We start from the raw sequence: 26,168 nt of genomic DNA on the forward strand, positions 1-26,168 counted from the left end.
TGCACACAATCCAACGTACGAGCCACAGCCTGGCTGGTCAGGTACCGACTTTAGGTGCTTGTCCAGTGCCTGCTTGAAGACAGCCAGGGGTCTATTGGTAATCCCCCTTATGTATGCTGGGAGGCAGTTGAACAGTCTCGGGCCCCTGACACTTATTGTGTTGTTTCTTAGCGTGGCAGATACATTGATGTGGACCTAGTTGTAACCTAGTGTCAATTACATACAATAACCCCAGAAATTGCTTAGGGATGCTAATCTAATTATAAAATGGGTCTTGGGGATTGTCCTTGAAGTAATCTCATCATTTTGAAGGGGACTGATGGAATTTTTGGAGGAGGGGACTGATGGATTTTTTGTAGGGGGGGCTGACGGAGTTTTTGGTTGGGAGGACTAATGGATTTTTTTATAGGGGGCTGATAGAATTTTTGGTTGGGAGGACTGATGGATTTTTTTATAGGAGGCTGGTGGAATTTTTGGAGGGGGCTGATGGATTTTTTAAAGGGGGCTTCAGCCCCTTAATTAATTTTTTATAATAGACAAAAACAAATCTAGAATTGCTGGTTTTATGTCAGTGTATGAAATATATAAAGGGTCTTTTTAATTATATATTATACAATAATTCGAAAAAAAAGATAGAATTGGAATTTTGAATTGAATCAAAATTAGATAAACCACAAAACTGAGTTTTTAATTAAATAATACAATAGTTAATATACTCTGATGTATATGATTTTTTGAGTACTTAGAGAGTATAGATTAATAAGTTAAATTTGATGTTATTATTGAGAAGGAGCTCAGTTGATAAACTAAATTTTTATATCATTGTTATCTGTTTGTTGAAGGTCAATGTTGAAGGAAGTGAAGGAAGGAAGAAAGTAAAGAAGGAAGGTGAGGAAGGAAGGAATATATATATATATATATATATATATATATATATATATAGATATATATATATATATATATATATATATATGAATATATATATGTGCATAAGTGGGTCATTGATCAATCCATACTGGTTTAGGACTCTACGTAAGTGTCCCTAGAGTCAACAATCACAAGCAGCCGGGTACAACCCCGGGGGCGGGCCAGACACCTTAGCGGTAAATAGGTACCTTCTCTCTCTCCCGTATAGTGCAATAAACCCGTAAGGGTGGGGGGAAGGAGGGTCGCCCAGCTCCTGGGAAGTCCCTGTTTAGTCGTGTTTGATCCGAGGAAGGAGAGGCAAAGATTTTTTTTAATGTATTATAAATCTTTGGAAAAGGAGCATTGAGGCTCTTGGTTCAGGGTAGTGGAGCTGCCTGCCGCTTCCTTGGATCAACTCTACCCCCCCTTTGCTACCCATACCCAGGATATTCTCTCTGGCCCATACAGGTTTAGCGCTTCCCCGCGAATATAATTTTTTCAACATTTTTAGTCACTAAATACCACAAAAAAACACAAAAAACACCAAAAGTAAGAAATAGCACAAGTGACAACATTAAAATTAATGCCGAATAAATGACACCAAGTTATTGTATAATAAAAATTACAATTAAAGCTAATTTTTAATGTTTATTGAGGAAAAAAAAAGAATCAGAGCGAGTGCCGTCACACCGCGCGTCTACGAGCCATAGTGAACATCACCGCTTGCTGATATACCAGCATGTATGATAGACACTATCATACCCTAACTGGTATGATAGACACTATCATACCATAACTGGTATGATAGACTATCATACCATAACTTGTATGATAGACTATCATACCCTAACTGGTATGATAGACACTATCATACCATAACTGGTATGATAGACACTATCATACCATAACTGGTATGATAGACTATCATACCCTAACTGGTATGATAGACACTATCATACCATAACTGGTATGATAGACTATCATACCCTAACTGGTATGATAGACACTATCATACCATAACTGGTATGATAGACACTATCATACCATAACTGGTATGATAGACTATCATACCATAACTTGTATGATAGACTATCATACCCTAACTGGTATGATAGACACTATCATACCATAACTGGTATGATAGACTATCATACCCTAACTGGTATGATAGACACTATCATACCATAACTGGTATGATAGACACTATCATACCATAACTGGTATGATAGACTATCATACCCTAACTGGTATGATAGACACTATCATACCATAACTGGTATGATAGACACTATCATACCATAACTGGTATGATAGACTATCATACCATAACTTGTATGATAGACTATCATGCCCTAACTGGTATGATAGACACTATCATACCATAACTGGTATGATAGACTATCATACCATAACTGGCATGATAGACTATCATACCCTAACTGGTATGATAGACACTATCATACCATAACTGGTATGATAGACTATCATACCCTAACTGGTATGATAGACACTATCATACCATAACTGGTATGATAGACTATCATACCCTAACTGGTATGATAGACACTATCATACCATAACTGGTATGATAGACACTATCATACCATAACTGGTATGATAGACTATCATACCCTAACTGGTATGATAGACACTATCATACCCTAACTGGTATGATAGACACTATCATACCCTAACTGGTATGATAGACTATCATACCCTAACTGGTATGATAGACTATCATACCCTAACTGGTATGATAGACACTATCATACCAGTTATGGTATGATAGTTATAAAAATCCATAAATACTTCAACATACATGTAGTGATACTGGTCCTGTGAGGAGCAGCAGCAGGATAATACTGCACCACCTCTAGGGGCCCTTAACAACAACAACAACAGTTTGGTGTGGTCATGGGTACCAACACATGGTGTGTGATTCTCTTATACTTTATCCATTTATCTGCGATGCAGATTACATGGTGAGTTTAAATATGTGGCCTGTAGTTATAACTTTTCTCTTGACATATGCAAGACATCACCATCCCTGTAGAAGCCATTATTAGATGTACTAGTCATTATATTTTGTTGTTGCAGAAGTACTATGAAGATTCTATGTTCAATAAAGCCTAGAGATAAGGCCTGTGTTTCTATCACAACAATACATTACAGTATAATCATGGTGTGTTAACACAGTAATGCTCTTGTACTCTGTGGCTTAGTTACCATCTGGTATAATACCCATAACGAAGTTTATTTAGGCACAAGTACACCTAAGTACAATTATCATACATAGTTTAACATATATGTGTAAATTATCATATATAGTGTAAATTACCCACTAGGATAAGTCAAAAAATTTAGTCAAAGTGACTTATTTCTACTGATGTTCTACCAATGTTTTATTATATAGAAACTATATGTACTGCATAAAAAACTACACTATATGTACTGCATAAAAAACTACACTATATGTACTGCATAAAAAACTACACTATATGTACTGCATAAAAAATAAAATTTGTATTGTAACAGGTTTCAGTGAGAGCAATGAAAGTCGCTGCCAACTTGTCGTTCATGTTCGTGGAGGCCGGTGGACTGGTGGGTCGCTATAGGGCTGCCAGGGAGGCAGGATTCTTAGCTGTTGAATGTGCTTTCCCTTATACTGTGCCTCAGGAGGACATAGCAGCTGTACTCAAAGAACAAGGCCTTAAACAAGTTCTCATCAACTCCGATCCTGGTAATTAAAGTTTTAATTTTTAGAGGGCTGGAGTGGTAAGCCAGTGGAAGGCCTCAGTCAGATGACCAAAAGCTCCAGCTGAGGGTCATCATATGACTAAAACCAGTGTTAGGAAACACTTGTCCTGTTTCCTGACGAACCTTACCTAACCTAACCTAGTTGGTAATTGCCTACCATATTTCGAATTGGATAATGCATTTTTACACATTTTACTAGCATTCACTGCATTTTTAGTGGCTTTCATTTGTGCATAGCAATATTTTATAATGTAAACTACAGTATCTCTCTACTGGAGTATATGTACCTAGAGAGGGTTCCAGGGGTCATTGCCCCTGCAGCCAGGGATGTTGAAGACAACCAGGGGTTTTGAAGACAGCCAGGGGTCAATTGGTAATCACCCTTATGTATGCTGAGAGGCAGTTGAACAGTCTTGGGCCCCTGACACTTATTGTGTTGTCTCTTAGCGTATTCGTGGCACCCCTGCTTTTCACTTGGGGGATGTTGCATCTCCTGCCAGATCTTTTGCTTTCGTAGGGAGTGATTTTTGTGTGCAAATTTGGTACTAATCCTTCTGGCATTGACAAGTCATAGTGAAGCCTTCCCATCCCCCTTTCTTTTATATATAGGTGCTCCTTGACTTGCAATAAAGTTTTGTTCTGATGAACCCATCATAAGTCAAAAATATTGTAAGTCGAATGTGAATATGATATGCTAAATAAGTAAATAAACACATAATTACTGTAATTAACTAAATACCAGTATTGAAAAGCAAATAAGAGGATGGAACAAAATAGAATGACTTTCAGAGTGTATAAATCTGTAGTGGAGGGAAGGCGGGGTAGGGGTCAACCTAGAAAAGGTTGGAGGGAGGGAGTAAAGGAGATTTTGTGTGCAAGGGGCTTGGACTTCCAGCAAGCATGCGTGACCATGTTAGATAGGAGCGAATGGAGACAAATGGTTTTTAGGACTGGACGTGCTCTTGGAGTGTGAGCAAGGTAATATTTATGAAGGGATTCAGAGAAACTGGCAGGCTGGACTTGAGTCCTGGAGATGGGAAGTACAGTGTCTGCACTCTGAAGGAGGGATGTTAATGTTGTACGTAGTTTTATAACTGTAGTGTAAGCACACCTCTGGCAAGACAGTGATGGAGTGAATGATGGTGAAAATTTTTCTTTTTTGGGCCACCCTACCTTGGTAGGAAACAGCTGATACCTGGAGTATACCTGGAGAGGGTTTCGGGGGTCAATGCCCCCACAGCCCAGTCTGTGGCCAGGCCTCATGGTGGCTCAGGGCTTTGCTGCCTTCATGCTGGTTAATTATCTTAAGTTTCACCTTCAAAGTAATTGCTTTCACACTATCGTAAAGTCAAATTATTGTAAGTTGAACCATCGTAAGTCGAGGAGCACTCGTATTCTGGTGGCTTCTCCACTTCTCACTTCAGTGTGATTTATCAGTGACCCAAGACAGACTGAAATGTCATCATGAATTTCCTCTCCTAAGTACAGTGGATCCTTGGTTATTGGTGGTAATCCGTTCCAGAAGGTCGCCCAAAACCCGAAATTGGCCTCTGGAAGATAGGGAGGAGGAAAGAGGGAGGAGTTAGTGTTTGGAAGGGAAATCCCCCTCCATAAAGACTTTAGGTAGCAAAACCTTCTCTGGAGTTACTTAGGCTAAAGGAATCGTATAGGAGTCAGGAATCGCGGGAAGAACTAAAAGCCATAAATAAAATCGAAAGAAACCCAAAGTATTTCTTCTCCTATGCCAAATCAAAGTCGAGAACAACATCCAGTATTGGGCCCCTACTTAAACAAGATGGGTCCTACACAGATGACAGCAAGGAAATGAGTGAGCTACTCAAGTCCCAATATGACTCAGTTTTTAGCAAGCCACTAACCAGACTGAGAGTCGAAGATCAAAATGAATTTTTTATGAGAGAGCCACAGAATTTGGTAAACACAAGCCTATCTGATGTTATCCTGATGCCAAATGACTTCGAACAGGCGATAAATGACATGCCCATGCACTCTGCCCCAGGGCCAGACTCATGGAACTCCGTGTTCATCAAGAACTGCAAGAAGCCCCTATCACGAGCTTTTACCATCCTGGGAGTGATCATGTCGGAGGATCTCACCTTCAAGGACCATAACATTGTATCAATCGCATCTGCTAGAAAAATGACAGGATGGATAATGAGAACCTTCAAAACTAGGGAGGCCAAGCCCATGATGACACTCTTCAGGTCACTTGTTCTATCTAGGCTGGAATATTGCTGCACACTAACAGCACCTTTCAAGGCAGGTGAAATTGCCGACCTAGAAAATGTACAGAGAACTTTCACGGCGCGCATAACGGAGATAAAACACCTCAATTATTGGGAGCGCTTGAGGTTCCTAAACCTGTATTCCCTGGAACGCAGGAGGGAGAGATACATGATTATATACACCTGGAAAATCCTAGAGGGACTAGTACCGAACTTGCACACGAAAATCACCCACTACGAAAGCAAAAGACTTGGCAGACGATGCACCATCCCCCCAATGAAAAGCAGGGGTGTCACTAGCACGTTAAGAGACCATACAATAAGTGTCAGGGGCCCGAGACTGTTCAACTGCCTCCCAGCACACATAAGGGGGATTACCAACAGACCCCTGGCAGTCTTCAAGCTGGCACTGGACAAGCACCTAAAGTCAGTTCCGGATCAGCCGGGCTGTGGCTCGTATGTTGGTTTGCGTGCAGCCAGCAGCAACAGCCTGGTTGATCAGGCTCTGATCCACCAGGAGGCCTGGTCTCAGACCGGGCCGCGGGGGCGTTGACCCCCGGAACTCTCTCCAGGTAAACTCCAGGTATGGAGAGGGAGCATGGACACGGGGGTCGTCCCACAGTTACTAAAAACAACAGACATAGCCCCACTCCACAAAGGGGGCAGAAAAGCAACAGCAAAGAACTACAGACCGATAGCACTAACATCCCATATCATAAAAATCTTTGAAAGGGTCCTAAGAAGCAAGATCACCACCCATCTAGAAACCCATCAATTACACAACCCAGGGCAACATGGGTTTAGAACAGGTCGCTCCTGTCTGTCTCAACTATTGGATCACTACGACAAGGTCCTAGATGCACTAGAAGACAAAAAGAATGCAGATGTAATATATACAAACTTTTCAAAAGCCTTCGACAAGTGTGACCATGGCGTAATAGCGCACAAAATGCGTGCTAAAGGAATAACGGGAAAAGTCAGTTGATGGATCTATAATTTCCTCACTAACAGAACACAGAGAGTAGTAGTCAACAGAGTAAAGTCCAAGGCAGCTACGGTGAAAAGCTCTGTTCCACAAGGCACAGTACTTGCTCCCATCTTGTTCCTCATCCTCATATCTGACAAAGACAAGGATGTCAGCCACAGCACCGTGTCTTCCTTTGCAGATGACACTCGAATCTGCATGACAGTGTCTTCCATTGCAGACACTGCAAGGTTCCAGGCAGACATCAACCAAATCTTTCAGTGGGCTGCAGAAAACAATATGAAGTTTAACGATGAGAAATTTCAATTACTCAGATATGGCAAACATGAGGAAATTAAATCGTCATCAGAGTACAAAACAAATTCTGGCCATAAAATAGAGCGAAACACCAACGTCAAAGACCTGGGATTGATCATGTCGGAGGATCTCAACTTCAAGGACCATAACATTGTATCAATCGCATCTGCTAGAAAAATGACAGGATGGATAATGAGAACCTTCAGAACTAGGGATGCCAAGCCCATGATGACACTCTTCAGGTCACTTGTTCTATCTAGGCTGGAATATTGCTGCACACTAACAGCACCTTTCAAGGCAGGTGAAATTGCTGACCTAGAAAATGTACAGAGAACCTTCACGGCGCGCATAACGGAGATAAAACACCTCAATTACTGGGAGCGCTTGAGGTTCCTGAACCTGTATTCCCTGGAACGCAGGCGGGAGAGACACATGATTATATACACCTGGAAAATCCTAGAGGGACTACTACCGAACTTGCACACGAAAATCACTCACTACGAAAGCAAAAGACTTGGCAGACGATGCAACATCCCCCCAATGAAAAGCAGGGGTGTCACTAGCACGTTAAGAGACCATACAATAAGTGTCAGGGGCCCAAGACTGTTCAACTGCCTCCCAGCATACCTAAGGGGGATTACCAACAGACCCCTGGCAGTCTTCAAGCTGGCACTGGACAAGCACCTAAAGTCGGTTCCTGATCAGCCGGGCTGTGGCTCGTACGTTGGTTTGCGTGCAGCCAACAGTAACAGCCTGGTTGATCAGGCTCTGATCCACCAGGAGGCCTGGTCACAGACCGGGCCGCGGGGGCGTTGACCTCCGGAACTCTCTCCAGGTCCAGGTCCAGGGGGCGTTGACCTCCGGAACTCTCTCCAGGTAAACTCCAGGTCCAGGTAATGCCACTAGGACCAGCTTGAGAGTCACTGGACCCTTGTCTCACAGAATAACTGTCCAGAGTGCTCTGTTTCTGGCATCTCTAAGATTTCCCTGAAGTGGGACAGGGTTTTGTCACTAAACATGTTGCAGATATGGCTTGTTTCAGCTTTGTCAGGGTGGTACTTCTCGACAATACTCTACACATCATTCCACTTTGCACAAATGTTCTTAATCAATTAAGAAGGCACCTCCTTCACTCTCTCTTCTTCCTCTTCTGAAGCAAGTTCTCAGCTGCAGTCTGTTGCTGTCAAGTTGAAGCTCTTGCAGCTCTTCAGTGGTTAGCACTTCCCTGTTGTCGTCCACCAACTCTTCCACATCCTTCCCACTCACCTCCAACCCCAGGGACTTCCCCAGTGCCACAATAGAGCCCACAGGGTTGGCAGGGTCAGGGTCAGCCTCAAGCTCTTCAAAATCCCTCTCTTGGACACAATCTGGCCACAGTTTTCTCGAAGCAGAGTTCAAAGTCCTGGAAGTCACTCCCTCCCAAGCTTATGCAATGAAGGACAGTGAAGTGATTCCAAAGTGATTCCAGAACTCTCTTAGGGTCAACTGAGTGTTCGAGGTCACTTCAAAGCACTTTTGAAACGCTGCTTTTGTGTAGAGTTTTTTGAAGTTAGAAATGACCTGCTGGTCCATGGGCTGGAGGAGAGGAGTGGTGTTAGGAGGCAAGAACTTCACTTTTATAAAACTGAAGTCCCTAAACGCTTGGTCTTCCAAGTCTGGAGGTTATGCAGGAGCATTGTCCAGTACCAGGAGGCACTTGAGTGGCAGTTTCTTTTCCAGGAGGTATTTTTTCACACTTGGGCCAAACACATCATTAACCCACTCTTTGAAAATTTGCCTTTTGACCCATGCCTTATGATTAGCTTTCCACATCACACACAATCTATTCTTCATGACATTGCTTTTCTTGAGCACTCTGGGATTTTCTGAGTGATACATGAGTAAAGGCTTCACTTTGAAATCCCCACTAGCATTACCACACAACAAAAGAGTAAGCCTGTCTTTCATAGGCTTGTGTCCTGGCAGTGCCTTTTCCTCTTGGGTAATGTAAGGCCTGTTTGGCATTTTCTTCCAAAACAGGCCTGTTTTGTCACAATAGAAAACTTGTTTGGGTTTGAATCCTTCAGCCTCTATGTACCCCTAGAATTTCTGCACATATTTTTCAGCCTCACCATGCCTTACAACACTATGTATGCCACTACGCTTCTTAAATCTTTCAAACCATCCTTTGCTGGCCCTAAATTCACAAACTGCAGCACTTGTTCCAGGCATTTTCTTTGCAAGATCCTCGTGCAACTGCCTTGCCTTCTCACTAATAATTGACTCCACAACACTGTCTCCCACTAATTCTTTTTCCTTAATCCACAGTAATAACTTTTCCATCTCTTCCATTATTGGTGACCTTTGTTTAGTTAGAAAAGTTACTCCTTTTGCAACATTAGCATCTTTGATTTGTTCTTTCTTTGCCAGGATGGATGTAATTGTTGATTTATTCTTGCTGTACATCCTGGCAAGTTCCACCACCTTCATACCACTCTCAAACTTTTCTATCACTTCACGCTTAAATTCCATGGTGTTTCTCACTTTCTTTACCACAGGAACTTTCTTTGGAGCCATGGTTACTTATTTCATAGTTGCACTGCAAAAATAACGCAAACTGCAATGGGAAATAAGTAAAATGTTTTGATGTATGAGCAGAAGCTTCCTCAGCCACCGAAAGACACAGTCAAACTGACACACAAGCGGCCCCAGCCAAACGGCCGATCACCGAATTAACGGCCGATAACCGGGCGTAGAAAAACCGGCCAATCACCGAATTGGCTGATAACCGGGGGTCCACTATACAGGTTATTTATGTAGTATATACAGTCAATCCATTAATCCATTTATGCATACTGAAGTTTATACCATTGTTCATTTAGCTACCTCTCTTTTTTGCACATTTGAAAACTCCTTAATAACCCATTTCTAGCTCAGAAGTAGTCATTAAACATGAGGATTAGTCTGCCCAAAATGCACTGCTTGTTAGTGATTTTCTTTTGTGTCTAGAAATATTAATGTATCATTGAGTTTAAAAAGAAAAACTCGTTTTTCTTTTTAGGTCACCCTGCCTTGGGATATGGCCAGTTTGTTGCAAAAAAAAATTAATGTAGTGCAATTTTTTTCCTATTATTTTTAAGGTGATACTCAAGCTGGAGAATTGGGGTTTGCTGCTGCTCCAGGAAAAGAGACACGCTTCAGGGATAGTCTCGAAAAATCAATATCATATGCAAAGGCTCTTGGCTGTAGCAAGTGAGTTGTTCACCTTGGTTTTTGGTGCATTCACATCTTTGCATCTGTTATGGAGTGAAATAATAGTTGGATTGACCTGAAGTTTTTAATTAAATGACTATAATTTCTGGGTCATCATCCCTGAGTGTTTGGATAAATTCTGTATCATAATGTAAAGTGAAACTATGACATAAGACAGACAGTCCTCGATGATGCACTGACTTTCTCAGGTTATCTTGGATGGTTAACACTCTCTACCCCGGATTATCTTCGGTGGCTATCCCTCCCTACTCAGCGTTGAAAATCATGACAAATCTTAATCTTAACACAATGTTGGATTTGCAGGCTTCACATAATGTCAGGTCGACGATGCGAAACCTATGATGAGAGTGCTCACATTGCGACTCTCGAGGCCAACTTGAGGTATGCTGTGAGTCGTCTTGCTCAGGAAAGCATCACTGGCCTTATTGAACCCATCAACCCAATATCCATCCCAGGCTACTTCCTCAACAACTATGATACCGGTTAGTATTTGCATCACTTGTAATGTTGGTAGTGTAATAATAATAATTTAAAAACTAATGAATTATAAGATGTCTGTTCACTTCTGGTAAGACAGCCATTGAATGAATAATGATGAATATTTCTTTCTTTAGGATCACAATATCTTAGTGGGAGATGATCAGTGTGGTAAAAAAAATAATTAATATGTAAGTGTATAGCAGAGGTATTAAAGTTTTTCATTATTTCTTTCTGGTGCTTTGTAGGATCATACAGGAGGGCTCCATTTATACAGCAGGTTAGGTTCCAGGCTACAGCTGTAATGTGAAAATTGCTGTAAAGTGAATCAGCATTATTTTACTTTCAAATACACATAAAAGCCTGATAACACATTTCCACTATCATATATTAAGTGAGCAATATAGCTAGGCCTGAAAAATGCATATACAGTACACACTATTCACTGCATATTGTTTACCTGGAGTTTACCTGGAGAGAGTTTCGGGGGTCAATGCCCCCGCGGCCCGGTCTGTGACCAGGCCTCCTGGTGGATCAGCGCCTGATCAACCAGGCTGTTGCTGCTGGCTGCACGCAAACCAACGTACGAGCCACAGCCCGGCTGATCAGGAACTGACTTTAGGTGCTTGTCCAGTGCCAGCTTGAAGACTGCCAGGGGTCTGTTGGTAATCCCCCTTATGTGTGCTGGGAGGCAGTTGAACAGTCTCGGGCCCCTGACACTTATTGTATGGTCTCTTAACGTGCTAGTGACACCCCTGCTTTTCATTGGGGGGATGGTGCATCGTCTGCCAAGTCTTTTGCTTTCGTAGTGAGTGATTTTCGTGTGCAAGTTCGGTACTAGTCCCTCTAGGATTTTCCAGGTGTATATAATCATGTATCTCTCCCTCCTGCGTTCCAGGGAATACAGGTTTAGAAACCTCAAGCGCTCCCAGTAATTGAGGTGTTTTATCTCCGTTATGCGCGCCGTGAAAGTTCTCTGTACATTTTCTAGGTCGGCAATTTCACCTGCCTTGAAAGGTGCTGTTAGAGTGCAGCAATATTCCAGCCTAGATAGAACAAGTGACCTGAAGAGTGTCATCATGGGCTTGGCCTCCCTAGTTTTGAAGGTTCTCATTATCCATCCTGTCATTTTTCTAGCAGATGCAATTGATACAATGTTATGGTCCTTGAAGGTGAGATCCTCCGACATAATCACTCCCAGGTCTTTGACGTTGGTGTTTCGCTCTATTTTGTGGCCAGAATTTGTTTTGTACTCTGATGAAGATTTAATTTCCTCATGTTTACCATATCTGAGTAATTGAAATTTCTCATCGTTGAACTTCATATTGTTTTCTGCAGCCCACTGAAAGATTTGGTTGATGTCCGCCTGGAGCCTTGCAGTGTCTGCAATGGAAGACACTGTCATGCAGATTCGGGTGTCATCTGCAAAGGAAGACACGGTGCTGTGGCTGACATCCTTGTCTATGTCGGATATGAGGATGAGGAACAAGATGGGAGCTAGTACTGTGCCTTGTGGAACAGAGCTTTTCACCGTAGCTGCCTCGGACTTTACTCTGTTGACGACTACTCTCTGTGTTCTGTTAGTGAGGAAATTATAGATCCATCGACCGACTTTTCCTGTTATTCCTTTAGCGCGCATTTTGTGCGCTATTACGCCATGGTCACACTTGTCGAAGGCTTTTGCAAAGTCTGTATATATTACATCTGCATTCTTTTTGTCTTCTAGTGCATTTAGGACCTTGTTGTAGTGATCCAGTAGTTGAGACAGACAGGAGCGACCTGTTCTAAACCCATGTTGCCCTGGGTTGTGTAACTGTTGGGTTTCTAGATGGGTGGTGATCTTGCTTCTTAGGACCCTTTCAAAGATTTTTATGATATGGGATGTTAGTGCTATTGGTCTGTAGTTCTTTGCTGTTGCTTTACTGCCCCCTTTGTGGAGTGGGGCTATGTCTGTTGTTTTTAGTAACTGAGGGACGACCCCCGTGTCCATGCTCCCTCTCCATAGGATGGAAAAGGCTCGTGATAGGGGCTTCTTGCAGTTCTTGATGAACACAGAGTTCCATGAGTCTGGCCCTGGGGCAGAGTGCATGGGCATGTCATTTATCGCCTGTTCGAAGTCATTTGGCATCAGGATAACATCGGATAGGCTTGTGTTAATCAAATTTTGTGGCTCTCTCATAAAAAATTCATTTTGATCTTCGACTCTCAGTCTGGTTAGCGGCTTGCTAAAAACTGAGTCATATTGGGACTTGAGTAGCTCACTCATTTCCTTGCTGTCATCTGTGTAGGACCCATCTTGTTTAAGTAGGGGCCCAATACTGGGCGTTGTTCTCGATTTTGATTTGGCATAGGAGAAGAAATACTTTGGGTTTCTTTCGATTTCATTTATAGCTTTTAGTTCTTCCCGCGATTCCTGACTCCTAAAGGATTCTTTTAGCTTAAGTTCGATGCTTGCTATTTCTCTGACCAGTGTCTCCCTGCGCATTTCAGATATATTGACCTCTTTTAGCCGCTCTGTTATTCTTTTCCGTCGCCTGTAAAGGGAGCGCCTGTCTCTTTCTATTTTACATCTACTCCTCCTTTTTCTTAGAGGAATAAGCCTTGTGCATACATCGAGTGCCACCGAGTTAATCTGTTCTAGGCATAAGTTTGGGTCTGTGTTGCTTAGTATATCTTCCCAGCTTATATCGGTTAGGACTTGGTTTACTTGGTCCCACTTTATGTTTTTGTTACTGAAGTTGAATTTGGTGAATGCTCCCTCGTGACTAGTCTCATTTTGTCGGTCTGGGGCTCCTCGCATACATGTCTGAACCTCAATTATGTTGTGATCTGAGTATATTGTTTTTGATATGTTGATATTTCTTATCAGATCATCATTGTTAGTGAATATGAGGTCTAGTGTATTCTCCAGTCTAGTAGGCTCTATTATTTGCTGGTTTAAATTGAATTTTGTGCAGAGATTTAAAAGCTCGTGTGAGTGTGAGTTTTCATCAGAGCTGCCTCCTGGTGTTATTACTGCAACAATATTATTTGCTATATTCCTCCATTTTAGGTGCCTTAAGTTGAAATCCCCCAGTGTATCTATTATTTTCTTCTAATTATTGTAATGGAACTTAATGGTGTATAACTTTTCAGCTGTCTCTCTCATAGAGAAAATCAACTCTCCCAACCTCCGACTTCAGCTAGACATCTTCCACCTCCAGATGATTTGTGGCAACGTAGCTAACAACATTACGAAACTTATGCCACTTACAGGTTAGTTATGAGTGGGATTGTAAAGTGCACTCTGGAAACTACAATTAAATTTACACTAGAGGCAGAGGAGAAGGACAACCAGTTACCATTTCCCGACGTACTGCTACTCACAGGTGAAAACCAATGTAAACCAACTTGGAAGAACAGTCTTCTGCATTTCTTCTGGATTTGTTATATCAGTTATCTGACTCTGGGATTGGCAACAGTTTGTGCTCATATCTAAATTCAAATTCTAATTCCTTTATTTCCTTGCAAGTTTACAATGTGGTTGGCATATTTTAGGAAGTATATTTACATAAGTAGTTTACACTGAGAGTTTACAATGAGTTGTAGTGCAAAGCGAGCCACTATCATGCCTTGGCATTACAGGCAACCTAAACTTAACACATTACTGATTACTTAACATTCGATGTACAAAACATATTATTATTATTATAATCAAGGGGGAAGCGCTAAACCCGGAGGATTATACAGTGCCTGGGGGGGGATGTGGAAGGCATTCAGGCTTAATTCGGGGAACTGGAGCACAGATCCAATTCCCTAAATCAAGAGCCCCTCACCAACATCAAGGAACCTTCCTTGAGGGGTGTACAAAACATAGTTTGATAAGGTTGCACTAATTATGCAATAGGTTATACATCTATTAAATAATTTGTTATTCAACATTTGCATTAGGTTAAAATGTGAGAATTTATTGTACTTAAGAGCATTTACTTATGGGGTTCTGAGGCAAGGGGAGTAACACAGTGAGCAATGATATTTTGAGGCAGTGGAGTGATTTGTTATCTGACCTTAACCAGGTCAGCATCAAGGTAATTTGTCTTGTAAGATATTTAAAACTTGTTTATAATTATCTTTAAAAAACTAGTGGCTCTCTGAATCATTTATTACAATTTTAAAGTTTTGTTTAGGATTCCCCTCAAGTGAGGTTCCTTGATGCTGGTGACAGGCTTCCCTCAAGGGAGGTTCCTTGATGCTGGTGACAGGCTTCCCTCAAGGGAGGTTCCTTGATGCTGGTGACAGGCTTCCCTCAAGGGAGGTTCCTTGATGCTGGTGACAGGCTTCCCTCAAGGGAGGTTCCTTGATGCTGGTGACAGGCTTCCCTCAAGGGAGGTTCCTTGATGCTGGTGACAGGCTTCCATCAAGGAAGGCTCCTTGATGCTGGTGACAGGCTTCCCTCAAGGGAGGTTCCTTGATGCTGGTGACAGGCTTCCACCAAGGAAGGCTCCTTGATGCTGGTGACAGGCTTCCCTCAAGGAAGGTTCCTTGACACTGGTGATAAGCTCCCCTCAAGGGAGGTTCCTTGATGCTGGTGACAGGCTTCCCTCAAGGGAGGTTCCTTGATGCTGGTGACAGGCTTCCCTCAAGGGAGGTTCCTTGATGCTGGTGACAGGCTTCCCTCAAGGGAGGTTCCTTGATGCTGGTGACAGGCTTCCCTCAAGGGAGGTTCCTTGATGCTGGTGACAGGCTTCCATCAAGGAAGGCTCCTTGATGCTGGTGACAGGCTTCCCTCAAGGGAGGTTCCTTGATGCTGGTGACAGGCTTCCACCAAGGAAGGCTCCTTGATGCTGGTGACAGGCTTCCCTCAAGGAAGGTTCCTTGACACTGGTGATAAGCTCCCCTCAAGGGAGGTTCCTTGATGCTGGTGACAGGCTTCCCTCAAGGGAGGTTCCTTGATGCTGGTGACAGGCTTCCCTCAAGGGAGGTTCCTTGATGCTGGTGACAGGCTTCCATCAAGGAAGGCTCCTTGATGCTGGTGACAGGCTTCCCTCAAGGGAGGTTCCTTGATGCTGGTGACAGGCTTCCACCAAGGAAGGCTCCTTGATGCTGGTGACAGGCTTCCCTCAAGGAAGGTTCCTTGACACTGGTGATAAGCTCCCCTCAAGGGAGGTTCCTTGATGCTGGTGACAGGCTTCCATCAAGGGAGGTTCCTTGATGCTGGTGACAGGCTTCCCTCAAGGGAGGTTCCTTGATGCTGGTGACAGGCTTCCCTCAAGGGAGGTTCCTTGATGCTGGTGACAGGCTTCCCTCAAGGGAGGTTCCTTGACACTGGTGACAGGCTCTTGATCTAGGGAATTGGATCTGTGCTCCAATTCCCTGAATTAAACCTGAATACCTTCCACATTCCCCCACAGGTACTGTATAATCCTACAGGTTTAGTGCTCCCCCATGATTATAATCATTGTGTGGTATTGTTTCCTCCTGTCTTTATCTTTTAATTTTCTTTTTTCTCATCATAGAGAATTACGTATTTGCTCTCTTTTTTTTTTTGTATTATTTTCAAGGTGATTTACAGTGTATAATTAAAATAAGAATTTATTAATGTAAATAGATGGCACTTGTTTTATGATTTTCAAACACTTTTATATTTTTGAGTGTTCAGGTCTTACTGTTGAAGATACAGACAGTCTACACAGCTACTTTTTATTTTGGGAAAAAATGCCTTCTCCTTACATTATAAAATTACATGAACACAAAAATATAAATTTCACAAACAGTGAAAGTACAAAACAGTTGCAGAAATGATTTGTACAGTTGACTTTACAAATAGCTTCCATTTTTATTGTAACTATTTTTATTTGCAACTTTTGTACGTACGATTTGGAAAGAAAATTTTCACTTTCACTTCATTTCCACAGGTCACGTGCAGGTTGCTCAAGCTCCTCACCGACACGAACCTTCGTGTCCTGGAGAGTTGGACTATGTATTCATTTTCAACAAATTACGGGAAGCTGGTGAGTACAACACCAGTGTAAACTTTAATTTTTTTTTATGATAATATTGGAAGTGGTACACCTAGATGAGCCTCAGTGACATCAGGTAAGCAAGCAAGTAAGTTTATTTAGGCACAGGTACACATAGACATAAACAAATTTTATTTCTTTGTAGTATAGTGTATTTTTTTAACACAGCGACTGTATCCCACTGAGCTAGGGTATTTTAGTTGCCTCTTACGACATGCATGACTTACGGAGGAAGGATTCTTCTCCACTTCCCATGGAGTGTAGTGTTTGTGTTGGCTGTATAAAGTTTCTGAAATAATAAATGTCTCATTAGTTTCTCCTGTGTCCTTTTACTCAAGAAAGTTAAAGTTAGCTTGATGGTTTTATTATAGAAATAAGTCACTTTATGTGACATTTTTGGGTTATCCTGATGGGTAATTTACACTTATTTATACCTGTGCCTAAATAAACTTACATACTTATTTAAATCTGAATTTTGAATTTATACCTCATCTCCGTCCTATGAGCAGTAGTCAAAAGAATTAGAGACAATGTGTGGAGAGACTCGTCCCCAACATTTGTATTAACTAAACAAATTACAGTGATAACGAACTATTTACAAATTAATTGACTTCAGAAAAGTAGGACAAAGACAAAGATTTATTTCTTTGCAAAGGTTACAATGGTTATGAACACAATAATGGTATACAATACCGACAAGTAGATAAATATGACACGTGTGCAAGTTAGGTATCTTGTTTCTGAAATGTTTCTTTCATCTACTTGCAGTCTTCCATCAGTCAAATACAGATATACCTTACCTTTGATGCACCTTTGAAGAGTTTCAAGAGTTTCTCTACTCTGAGCCCGGCCATGGGTCAGGTTCATCTGGTGCCAGCCTGATCAACCAGGTTGTTGCTGCTGGTGGCCTGCTGCCCTACATATCCATCACAGCCTGGTTGATCTAGCACCTGGTGAAGATACTTGTCCAGTTTCCTCTTGAAGGCTTCTACACTTGTTCCAGCAGTGTTCCTGATATCTTTTGGTGAGATGTAAAGTAAAAGGACACAAGTGCAACTAATGTGACATTTATTGTGGCAACGTTTCGCTCTCCAGGAGCTTTATCAAGCCATTACAAACAATAAATGGACACAGAGGGTATATACAGGGTCAGAGTGAGATGCAATACTAGTGGTAGTAGTAGTAGTAGTAGTAGTGACAAAAGTTGTAGTAGTAGTAGTAATACAATATGGTAGAGCAATTAATTCGTACATGAGTAAAAGGATATAAACGCTATTATTATGTTACCCAAGTAATAGCTTTTATATCCTTTTACTCATGTACGAATTAATTGCTCTACCATATTGTATTACTACTACTACTACTACTACTACTACTAGTATTGCACCTCACTCTGAGCCTATATATACCCTCTGTGTCCATGTATTGTTTGTAACAGCTTGATAAAGCTCCTGGAGAGCGAAACGTTGCCACAATAAAATGTCACATTAGTTGCACTTGTGTCCTTTTACTTTACATATTGTCGGTAATTCTACCAACTTTATTACAATCTTTTGGCGAGATGTTGAATAGTCTGGAACCACGGATGTTGATACAGTGTTTTCTTATTGTGCTCACTGTACTCCTGCTCCTCACTGGGTTCATTTTACACTTCCTCCCATATTTCTCACTCCAGTATGTTGTTATGGCAGTGTACAGAGGTTTCAAGGGTGGAGACAGCAGCAGTGGAGAGGTAAGATGATGTGGTCAGTCCAGTCCATCCACTCCTTAAACCTGGAGATGTGTTCAACTTTATAGTCTTGAACCTTGACCTGGAGATGTGTTCAACTTTATAGTCTTGAACCTTGACCTGGAGATGTGTTCAACTTAATAGTCTTGAACCTTGACCTGGAGATATGTTCAACTTTATAGTCTTGAACCTTGACCTGGAGATGTGTTCAACTTAATAGTCTTGAACTTTGACCTGGAGATGTGTTCAACTTTATAGTCTTGAACCTTGACCTGGAGATGTGTTCAACTTAATAGTCTTGAACCTTGACCTGGAGATATGTTCAACTTTATAGTCTTGAACCTTGACCTGGAGATGTGTTCAACTTTATAGTCTTGAACCTTGACCTGGAGATGTGTTCAACTTAATAGTCTTGAACCTTGACCTGGAGATATGTTCAACTTTATAGTCTTGAACCTTGACCTGGAGATGTGTTCAACTTTATAGTCTTGAACCTTGACCTGGAGATGTGTTCAACTTAATAGTCTTGAACCTTGACCTGGAGATATGTTCAACTTTATAGTCTTGAACCTTGACCTGGAGATGTGTTCAACTTTATAGTCTTGAACCTTGACCTGGAGATGTGTTCAACTTAATAGTCTTGAACCTTGACCTGGAGATATGTTCAACTTTATAGTCTTGAACCTTGACCTGGAGATGTGTTCAACTTTATAGTCTTGAACCTTGACCTGGAGATGTGTTCAACTTTATACTAGTCTTGAACCTTGACCTGGAGATATGTTCAACTTTATAGTCTTGAACCTTGACCTGGAGATGTGTTCAACTTCATGGTCTTGAACCTTGACCTGGAGATGTTCTCAACATCATGGTTGTGAACCTTGAATGAGACTCGTGTGTATGGAAACAGAAACAACAGTTAATTTATACAAGCAGAGACAATGTAGAGAGGAAACAGAAAGATCAGCTAATTTATACAGGTGGAAATAGTATACACGATGTTTAGATCCAACATATTATTAATATTATGTAACATGTGTAAATCAGTTTGATGGTTTACACACAGGATACAGTGATTATGTTGGTGCTGAATATTCACCTTCGACTAGCTCCAGTGGTTCCCTCCAGTGGATACATCAATGTGGTCTTCAGTTCTAAAATCAACAACAACAACAACAAAGGTATTTTTACATCATAAACAAAATGATCAAATAAGTTTAATGGTGTGTTCTCTTAGCCACAAAATTTATTGATTAAATATTGAGTTTCAGGCTGCTTGCACACTTTTTTTTTTTTTTTTCAACAAATCGGCCGTCTCCCACTGAGGCAGGGTGACCCAAAAAGAAAGAAAATGCCCAAAAAGAAAATACGTACTTATATTCATCATTCAACACGTTCACCTCATTCACACATAATCACTGTCTTTGCAGAGGCAAAGACAGTGATTATGTTCTTCTAAACTGTTGCAGACACAACAGTTTAGAAGCATATATAAAGATTTACTATAACATACCCCTCCAAACTGCCAATATCCCAAACCCCTCCTTGCACACACCATAAATTAATAAAATCTCATGTATAATTTTAAAATTATAATTACCATAATTTCTTTCTTTATTACTGCAGTATGTTGCAATTATGGCAGGGTTACTTAGCCATGCAATATGTTGCAATTATGGCAGGGTTACTTAGCCATGCAATATGTTGCAATTATGGCAGGGTTACTTAGCCATGCAATATGTTGCAATTATGGCAGGGTTACTTAGCCATGCAATATGTTGCAATTATGGCAGGGTTACTTAGCCATGCAATATGTTGCAATTATGGCAGGGTTACTTAGCCATGCAATATGTTGCAATTATGGCAGGGTTACTTAGCCATGCAATATGTTGCAATTATGGCAGGGTTACTTAGCCATGCAATATGTTGCAATTATGGCAGGGTTACTTAGCCATGCAATATGTTGCAATTATGGCAGGGTTACTTAGCCATGCAATATGTTGCAATTATGGCAGGGTTACTTAGCCATGCAATATGTTGCAATTATGGCAGGGTTACTTAGCCATGCAATATGTTGCAATTATGGCAGGGTTACTTAGCCATGCAATATGTTGCAATTATGGCAGGGTTACTTAGCCATGCAATATGTTGCAATTATGTTAGGGTTACTTAGCCATGATGGCTTAGCGCATCTTTTTGATTATAATAATAATAATAATAATTATTTATTTATTATTTATTATCACACTGGCCGATTCCCACCAAGGCAGGGTGGCCCGAAAAAGAAAAACTTTCACCATCATTCACTCCATCACTGTCTTGCCAGAAGGGTGCTTTACACTACAGTTTTTAAACTGCAACATTAACACCCCTCCTTCAGAGTGCAGGCACTGTACTTCCCATCTCCAGGACTCAAGTCCGGCCTGCCGGTTTCCCTGAACCCCTTCATATATGTTACTTTGCTCACACTCCAACAGCACGTCAAGTATTAAAAACCATTCTTCTCCATTCACTCCTATCAAACACGCTCACGCACGCCTGCTGGAAGTCCAAGCCCCTCGCACACAAAACCTCCTTTACCCCCTCCCTCCAACCTTTCCTAGGCCGACCCCTACCCCGCCTTCCTTCCACTACAGACTGATACACTCTTGAAGTCATTCTGTTTCGCTCCATTCACTCTACATGTCCGAACCACCTCAACAACCCTTCCTCAGCCCTCTGGACAACAGTTTTGGTAATCCCGCACCTCCTCCTAACTTCCAAACTACGAATTCTCTGCATTATATTCACACCACACATTGCCCTCAGACATGACATCTCCACTGCCTCGAGCCTTCTCCTCGCTGCAACATTCATCACCCATGCTTCACACCCATATAAGAGCGTTGGTAAAACTATACTCTCATACATTCCCCTCTTTGCCTCCAAGGACAAAGTTCTTTGTCTCCACAGACTCCTAAGTGCACCACTCACAATTTTCCCCTCATCAATTCTATGATTCACCTCATCCTTCATAGACCCATCCGCTGACACGTCCACTCCCAAATATCTGAATACATTCACTTCCTCCGTACTCTCTCCCTCCAATCTGATATCCAATCTTTCATCACCTAATATTTTTGTTATCCTCATAACCTTACTCTTTCCTGTATTCACTTTTAATTTTCTTCTTTTGCACACCCTACCAAATTCATCCACCAATCTCTGCAACTTCTCTTCAGAATCTCCCAAGAGCACAGTGTCATCAGCAAAGAGCAACTGTGACAACTCCACTTTATGTGTGATTCTTTATCTTTTAACTCCATGCCTCTTGTCAAGACCCTCGCATTTACTTCTCTTACAACCCCATCTATAAATATATTAAACAACCACGGCGACATCACACATCCCTGTCTAAGGCCTACTTTTACTGGGAAATAATTTCCCTCTTTCCTATGTACTCTAACTTGAGCCTCACTATCCTCGTAAAAACTCTTCACTGCTTTCAGTAACCTACCTCCTACACCATACACCTGCAACATCTGCCACATTGCCCCCCTATCCACCCTATCATACGCCTTTTCCAAATCCATAAATGCCACAAAGACCTCTTTAGCCTTATCTAAATACTGTTCACTTATATGTTTCACTGTAAACACCTGGTCCACACACCCCCTACCTTTCCTAAAGCCTCCTTGTTCATCTGCTATCCTATTCTCCATCTTACTTTTAATTCTTTCAATAACAACTCTACCATACACTTCACCAGGTATACTCAACAGACTTATCCCCCTATAATTTTTGCACTCTCTTTTGTCCCCTTTGCCTTTATACAAATGAACTATGCATGCTCTCTGCCAATCCCTAGGTACCTTACCCTCTTCCATACATTTATTAAATAATTGCACCAACCACTCCAAAACTATATCCCCACCTGCTTTTAACATTTCTATCTTTATCCCATCAATCCCGGCTGCCTTACCCCCTTTCATTTTACCTACTGCCTCACGAACTTCCCCCACACTCACAACTGGCTCTTCTTCACTCCTACAAGATGTTATTCCTCCTTGCCCTATACACGAAATCACAGCTTCCCTATCTTCATCAACATTTAACAATTCCTCAAAATATTCCCTCCATCTTCCCAATACCTCTAACTCTCCATTTAATAACTCTCCTCTCCTATTTTTAACTGACAAATCCATTTGTTCTCTAGGCTTCCTTAACTTGTTAATCTCACTCCAAAACTTTTTCTTATTTTCAACAAAATTTGTTGATAACATTTCACCCACTCTCTCATTTGCTCTCTTTTTACATTGCTTCACCACTCTCTTAACCTCTCTCTTCCTCTCCATATACTCTTCCCTCCTTGCATCACTTCTACTTTGTAAAAACTTCTCATATGCTAACTTTTTCTCCCTTACTACTCTCTTTACATCATCATTCCACCAATCGCTCCTCTTCCCTCCCGCACCCACTTTCCTGTAACCACAAACTTCTGCTGAACACTCTAACACTACATTTTTAAAGCTACCCCATACCTCTTCGACCCCATTGCCTATGCTCTCATTAGCCCATCTATCCTCCAATAGCTGTTTATATCTTTCCCTAACTGCCTCCTCTTTTAGTTTATAAACCTTCACCTCTCTCTTCCCTGATGCTTCTATTCTCCTTGTATCCCATCTACCTTTTACTCTCAGTGTAGCTAGAACTAGAAAGTGATCTGATATATCTGTGGCCCCTCTATAAACATGTACATCCTGAAGTCTACTCAACAGTCTTTTATCTACCAATACATAATCCAACAAACTACTCTCATTTTGCCCTACATCATATCTTGTATACTTATTTATCCTCTTTTTCTTAAAATATGTATTACCTATAACTAAACCCCTTTCTATACAAAGTTCAATCAAAGGGCTCCCATTATCATTTACACCTGGCACCCCAAACTTACCTACCACACCCTCTCTAAAAGTTTCTCCTACTTTAGCATTCAGGTCCCCTACCACAATTACTCTCTCACTTGGTTCAAAGGCTCCTATACATTCACTTAACATCTCCCAAAATATCTCTCTCTCCTCTGCATTCCTCTCTTCTCCAGGTGCATACACGCTTATTATGACCCACTTCTCGCATCCAACCTTTAATTTAATCCACATAATTCTTGCATTTACACATTCATATTCTCTTTTCTCCTTCCATAACTGATCATTCAACATTACTGCTACCCCTTCCTTTGCTCTAACTCTCTCAGATACTCCAGATTTAATCCCATTTATTTCCCCCCACCGAAACTCCCCTACCCCCTTCAGCTTTGTTTCGCTTAGGGCCAGGACATCCAACTTCTTTTCATTCATAACATCAGCAATCATCTGTTTCTTGTCATCCGCACTACATCCACGCACATTCAAGCATCCCAGTTTTATAAAGTTTTTCTTCTTCTCTTTTTTAGTAAATGTCTACAGGAGAAGGGGTTACTAGCCCATTGCTCCCGGCATTTTAGTCGCCTCATACGACACGCATGGCTTACGGAGGAAAGGTTCTTTTCCACTTCCCCATGGACAATAGAAGAAATAAAGAAGAATAAGAGCTATGTAGAAAAAGGAGAAAAACCTAGATGTATGTATATATATATGCATGTGCATGTCTGTGAAGTGTGACCAAAGTGTAAGTTGGAGTAGCAAGATATCCCTGTTATCTAGCGTGTTTATGAGACAGAAAAATACACCAGCAATCCTACCATCATGCAAAACAGTTACAGGTTTCTGTTTCACAGTCATCTGGCAGGACGGTAGTACTTCCCTGGGTGGTTGCTGTCTACCAACCTACCTAATAATAATAATAATAATAATAATACTTAGCCATGAAATGTTGCAATTATGGCAGGGTTACTTAGCCATGCCATATTTTGCAATTATGACAGGGTTACTGAGCCATGCAATATGTTGCAATTATGGCAGGGTTGCTTAGCCATGAAATATATTGCAGTTATGGCAGGGTTACTTAGCCATGAAATATGTTGCTTCTGCAGTTTTTAACATTTATGGTCAGATAATTTTTTTACACATTGTTACCTCTGCACTTTACAGGACTTTGGAAGAATCTGTGTGATCACAATGCAACAACATTGTCTGGGTGACTATGAAGAAACCTTCAATCAAATTTACCAACTTAACAACTTCCTGGAGTGATGAATGTGCAATTTACCTTGAAACCTTCAATGAATTATTTAGGATGCCTCGGTGGGAGACGGCCGACTTGTTGAAAAAAAAAAAAAATAAATAAATAAGAAATTCAAGTCAATGCTTCTGCTACAGTGTGCAGTGGCAAGATTACATACCTCATAAAATACAGAAAACCACACATCAAACATTGGATTAATCCCACACAATTTGCATTTCAAGTGTCCCCTGCCTGATCAACAGAACTTTGGGATCCAGAAATCTGTAGGTTCCTTACATCTGTTATTTTTCGATAGCCAGGACACATTTTAAATATTTTTTTTTTTTTAAAGCAAGAGCCATCTTCCACTGAGGCAGGGTGACCCAAAAAAGAAGTCCTTCTTTTTACATTTAGTAATTTATACAGGTGTTACTAAAACCTTGCTCCTGGCTCTATAGTGTCCTTTTACAACATGCCTGGCTGACAAGAATAATTCTCCACTTCCACATAATGACTATGACATCTGTACATAAAAAACCTAAAAATGCCCAGTCGTAGGAATGTAAGGGAACTTCTAGTCACACAGTTGGATCATGATCAGTGACACTAAAAGCACAGCAGCTAACCTATTATTATATTAACAAATGTGCTAAAACTTTTCTGTTTGGGTCATACAATGCTTTTACCTTACTAGACACTAGTTGCCCATCATTATTATCTTGTAATATGTCTGCTTTCAAAGATATTTATATAAATGCTCAGCCAATGTAATGCTCAAGTTATAAATATTTTGGAAAATGTCATTTACCACTGTAATTCAGTTATAAATCAGAAGAATGATTTTGCATTTAATTTGTACCTACAATAATAATAATCTTTATTTCTACCAGTACATGTACAAGGTATACAGACCATAGCTGACATCAATGACATACTACTATATAGAAAACCCCTTGTTATGCAGAGCATTTCCCACAAATTGGGTCAGTTTTGTCCCCAGGATGCGACCCATACCAGTCCACTAACACCCAAGTACCTATTTTACTGCTAGGTGAAGAGGGATAGGTGTCGTAAGGACACCTGTCCTTAAGACACATTTCACCCCATTGGGGTGAAATGCTGATGTGTGTTAGTTGCTTTCTTTGTGTTTAGCAATATTATATTACATGTAAACTACACATTGTATTCTATGCATAGAAATAAGAATTTTTGAATAGTGGCTGGGAATGAGAGGTTACCAGAATTGATCCGAGGAAGGGGAGGGTAGCTCCATTTTCTTTAATCAAGAGCCCTACACAGATAAGTCCTAAAACCATTGGGGTCATACAGCTTATGAGAAATGGTAGACAGTATGGTTTGATCCAAGTTAGGGGAGAACAGAT

General features: G+C 41.1%; 1 protein-coding gene across 5 annotated transcripts; it reads left to right on the forward strand.

Moving 5' to 3' along the window:
* Positions 1–788: 788 nt before the first annotated feature.
* On the forward strand, positions 789–25,626 carry Gip (hydroxypyruvate isomerase-like protein Gip). Of its 5 annotated transcripts, none has more exons than XM_053774652.1 (8): positions 789–888; positions 3,442–3,646; positions 10,308–10,419; positions 10,744–10,922; positions 14,053–14,172; positions 16,812–16,907; positions 19,709–19,823; positions 24,714–25,626. In XM_053774652.1, the coding sequence occupies exons 2-7, from the start codon at positions 3,457–3,459 to the stop codon at positions 19,798–19,800; spliced, it is 789 nt and encodes a 262-aa protein (XP_053630627.1). In that variant the 5' UTR covers positions 789–888; positions 3,442–3,456; the 3' UTR covers positions 19,801–19,823; positions 24,714–25,626. The 5 variants fall into 5 exon arrangements, with proteins under 5 accessions (XP_053630627.1, XP_053630629.1, XP_053630628.1 ...); XM_053774654.2 differs by lacking the exon at positions 789–888 and adding an exon at positions 1,048–1,103; XM_053774653.2 differs by lacking the exon at positions 789–888 and adding an exon at positions 1,089–1,111.
* Positions 25,627–26,168: the final 542 nt, after the last annotated feature.

The sequence above is a fragment of the Cherax quadricarinatus genome, chromosome 62 (genome assembly GCF_038502225.1).
Source record: "Cherax quadricarinatus isolate ZL_2023a chromosome 62, ASM3850222v1, whole genome shotgun sequence".
NCBI classification, from domain to species: Eukaryota; Metazoa; Arthropoda; class Malacostraca; order Decapoda; family Parastacidae; genus Cherax; species Cherax quadricarinatus.

Bases quoted from the DNA above. Each gene is read 5' to 3' on its own strand.
- Gip (XM_053774650.1), top strand. From the start codon at position 2,835: ATGGTGTGTGATTCTCTTATACTTTATCCATTTATCTGCGATGCAGAT. The intron at 2,889-3,441 runs GTGAGTTTAAAT...GTATTGTAACAG, and splicing joins TCTGCGATGCAGATTACATG to GTTTCAGTGAGAGCAATGAA. The intron at 14,173-16,811 runs GTTAGTTATGAG...TCATTTCCACAG, and splicing joins GAAACTTATGCCACTTACAG to GTCACGTGCAGGTTGCTCAA.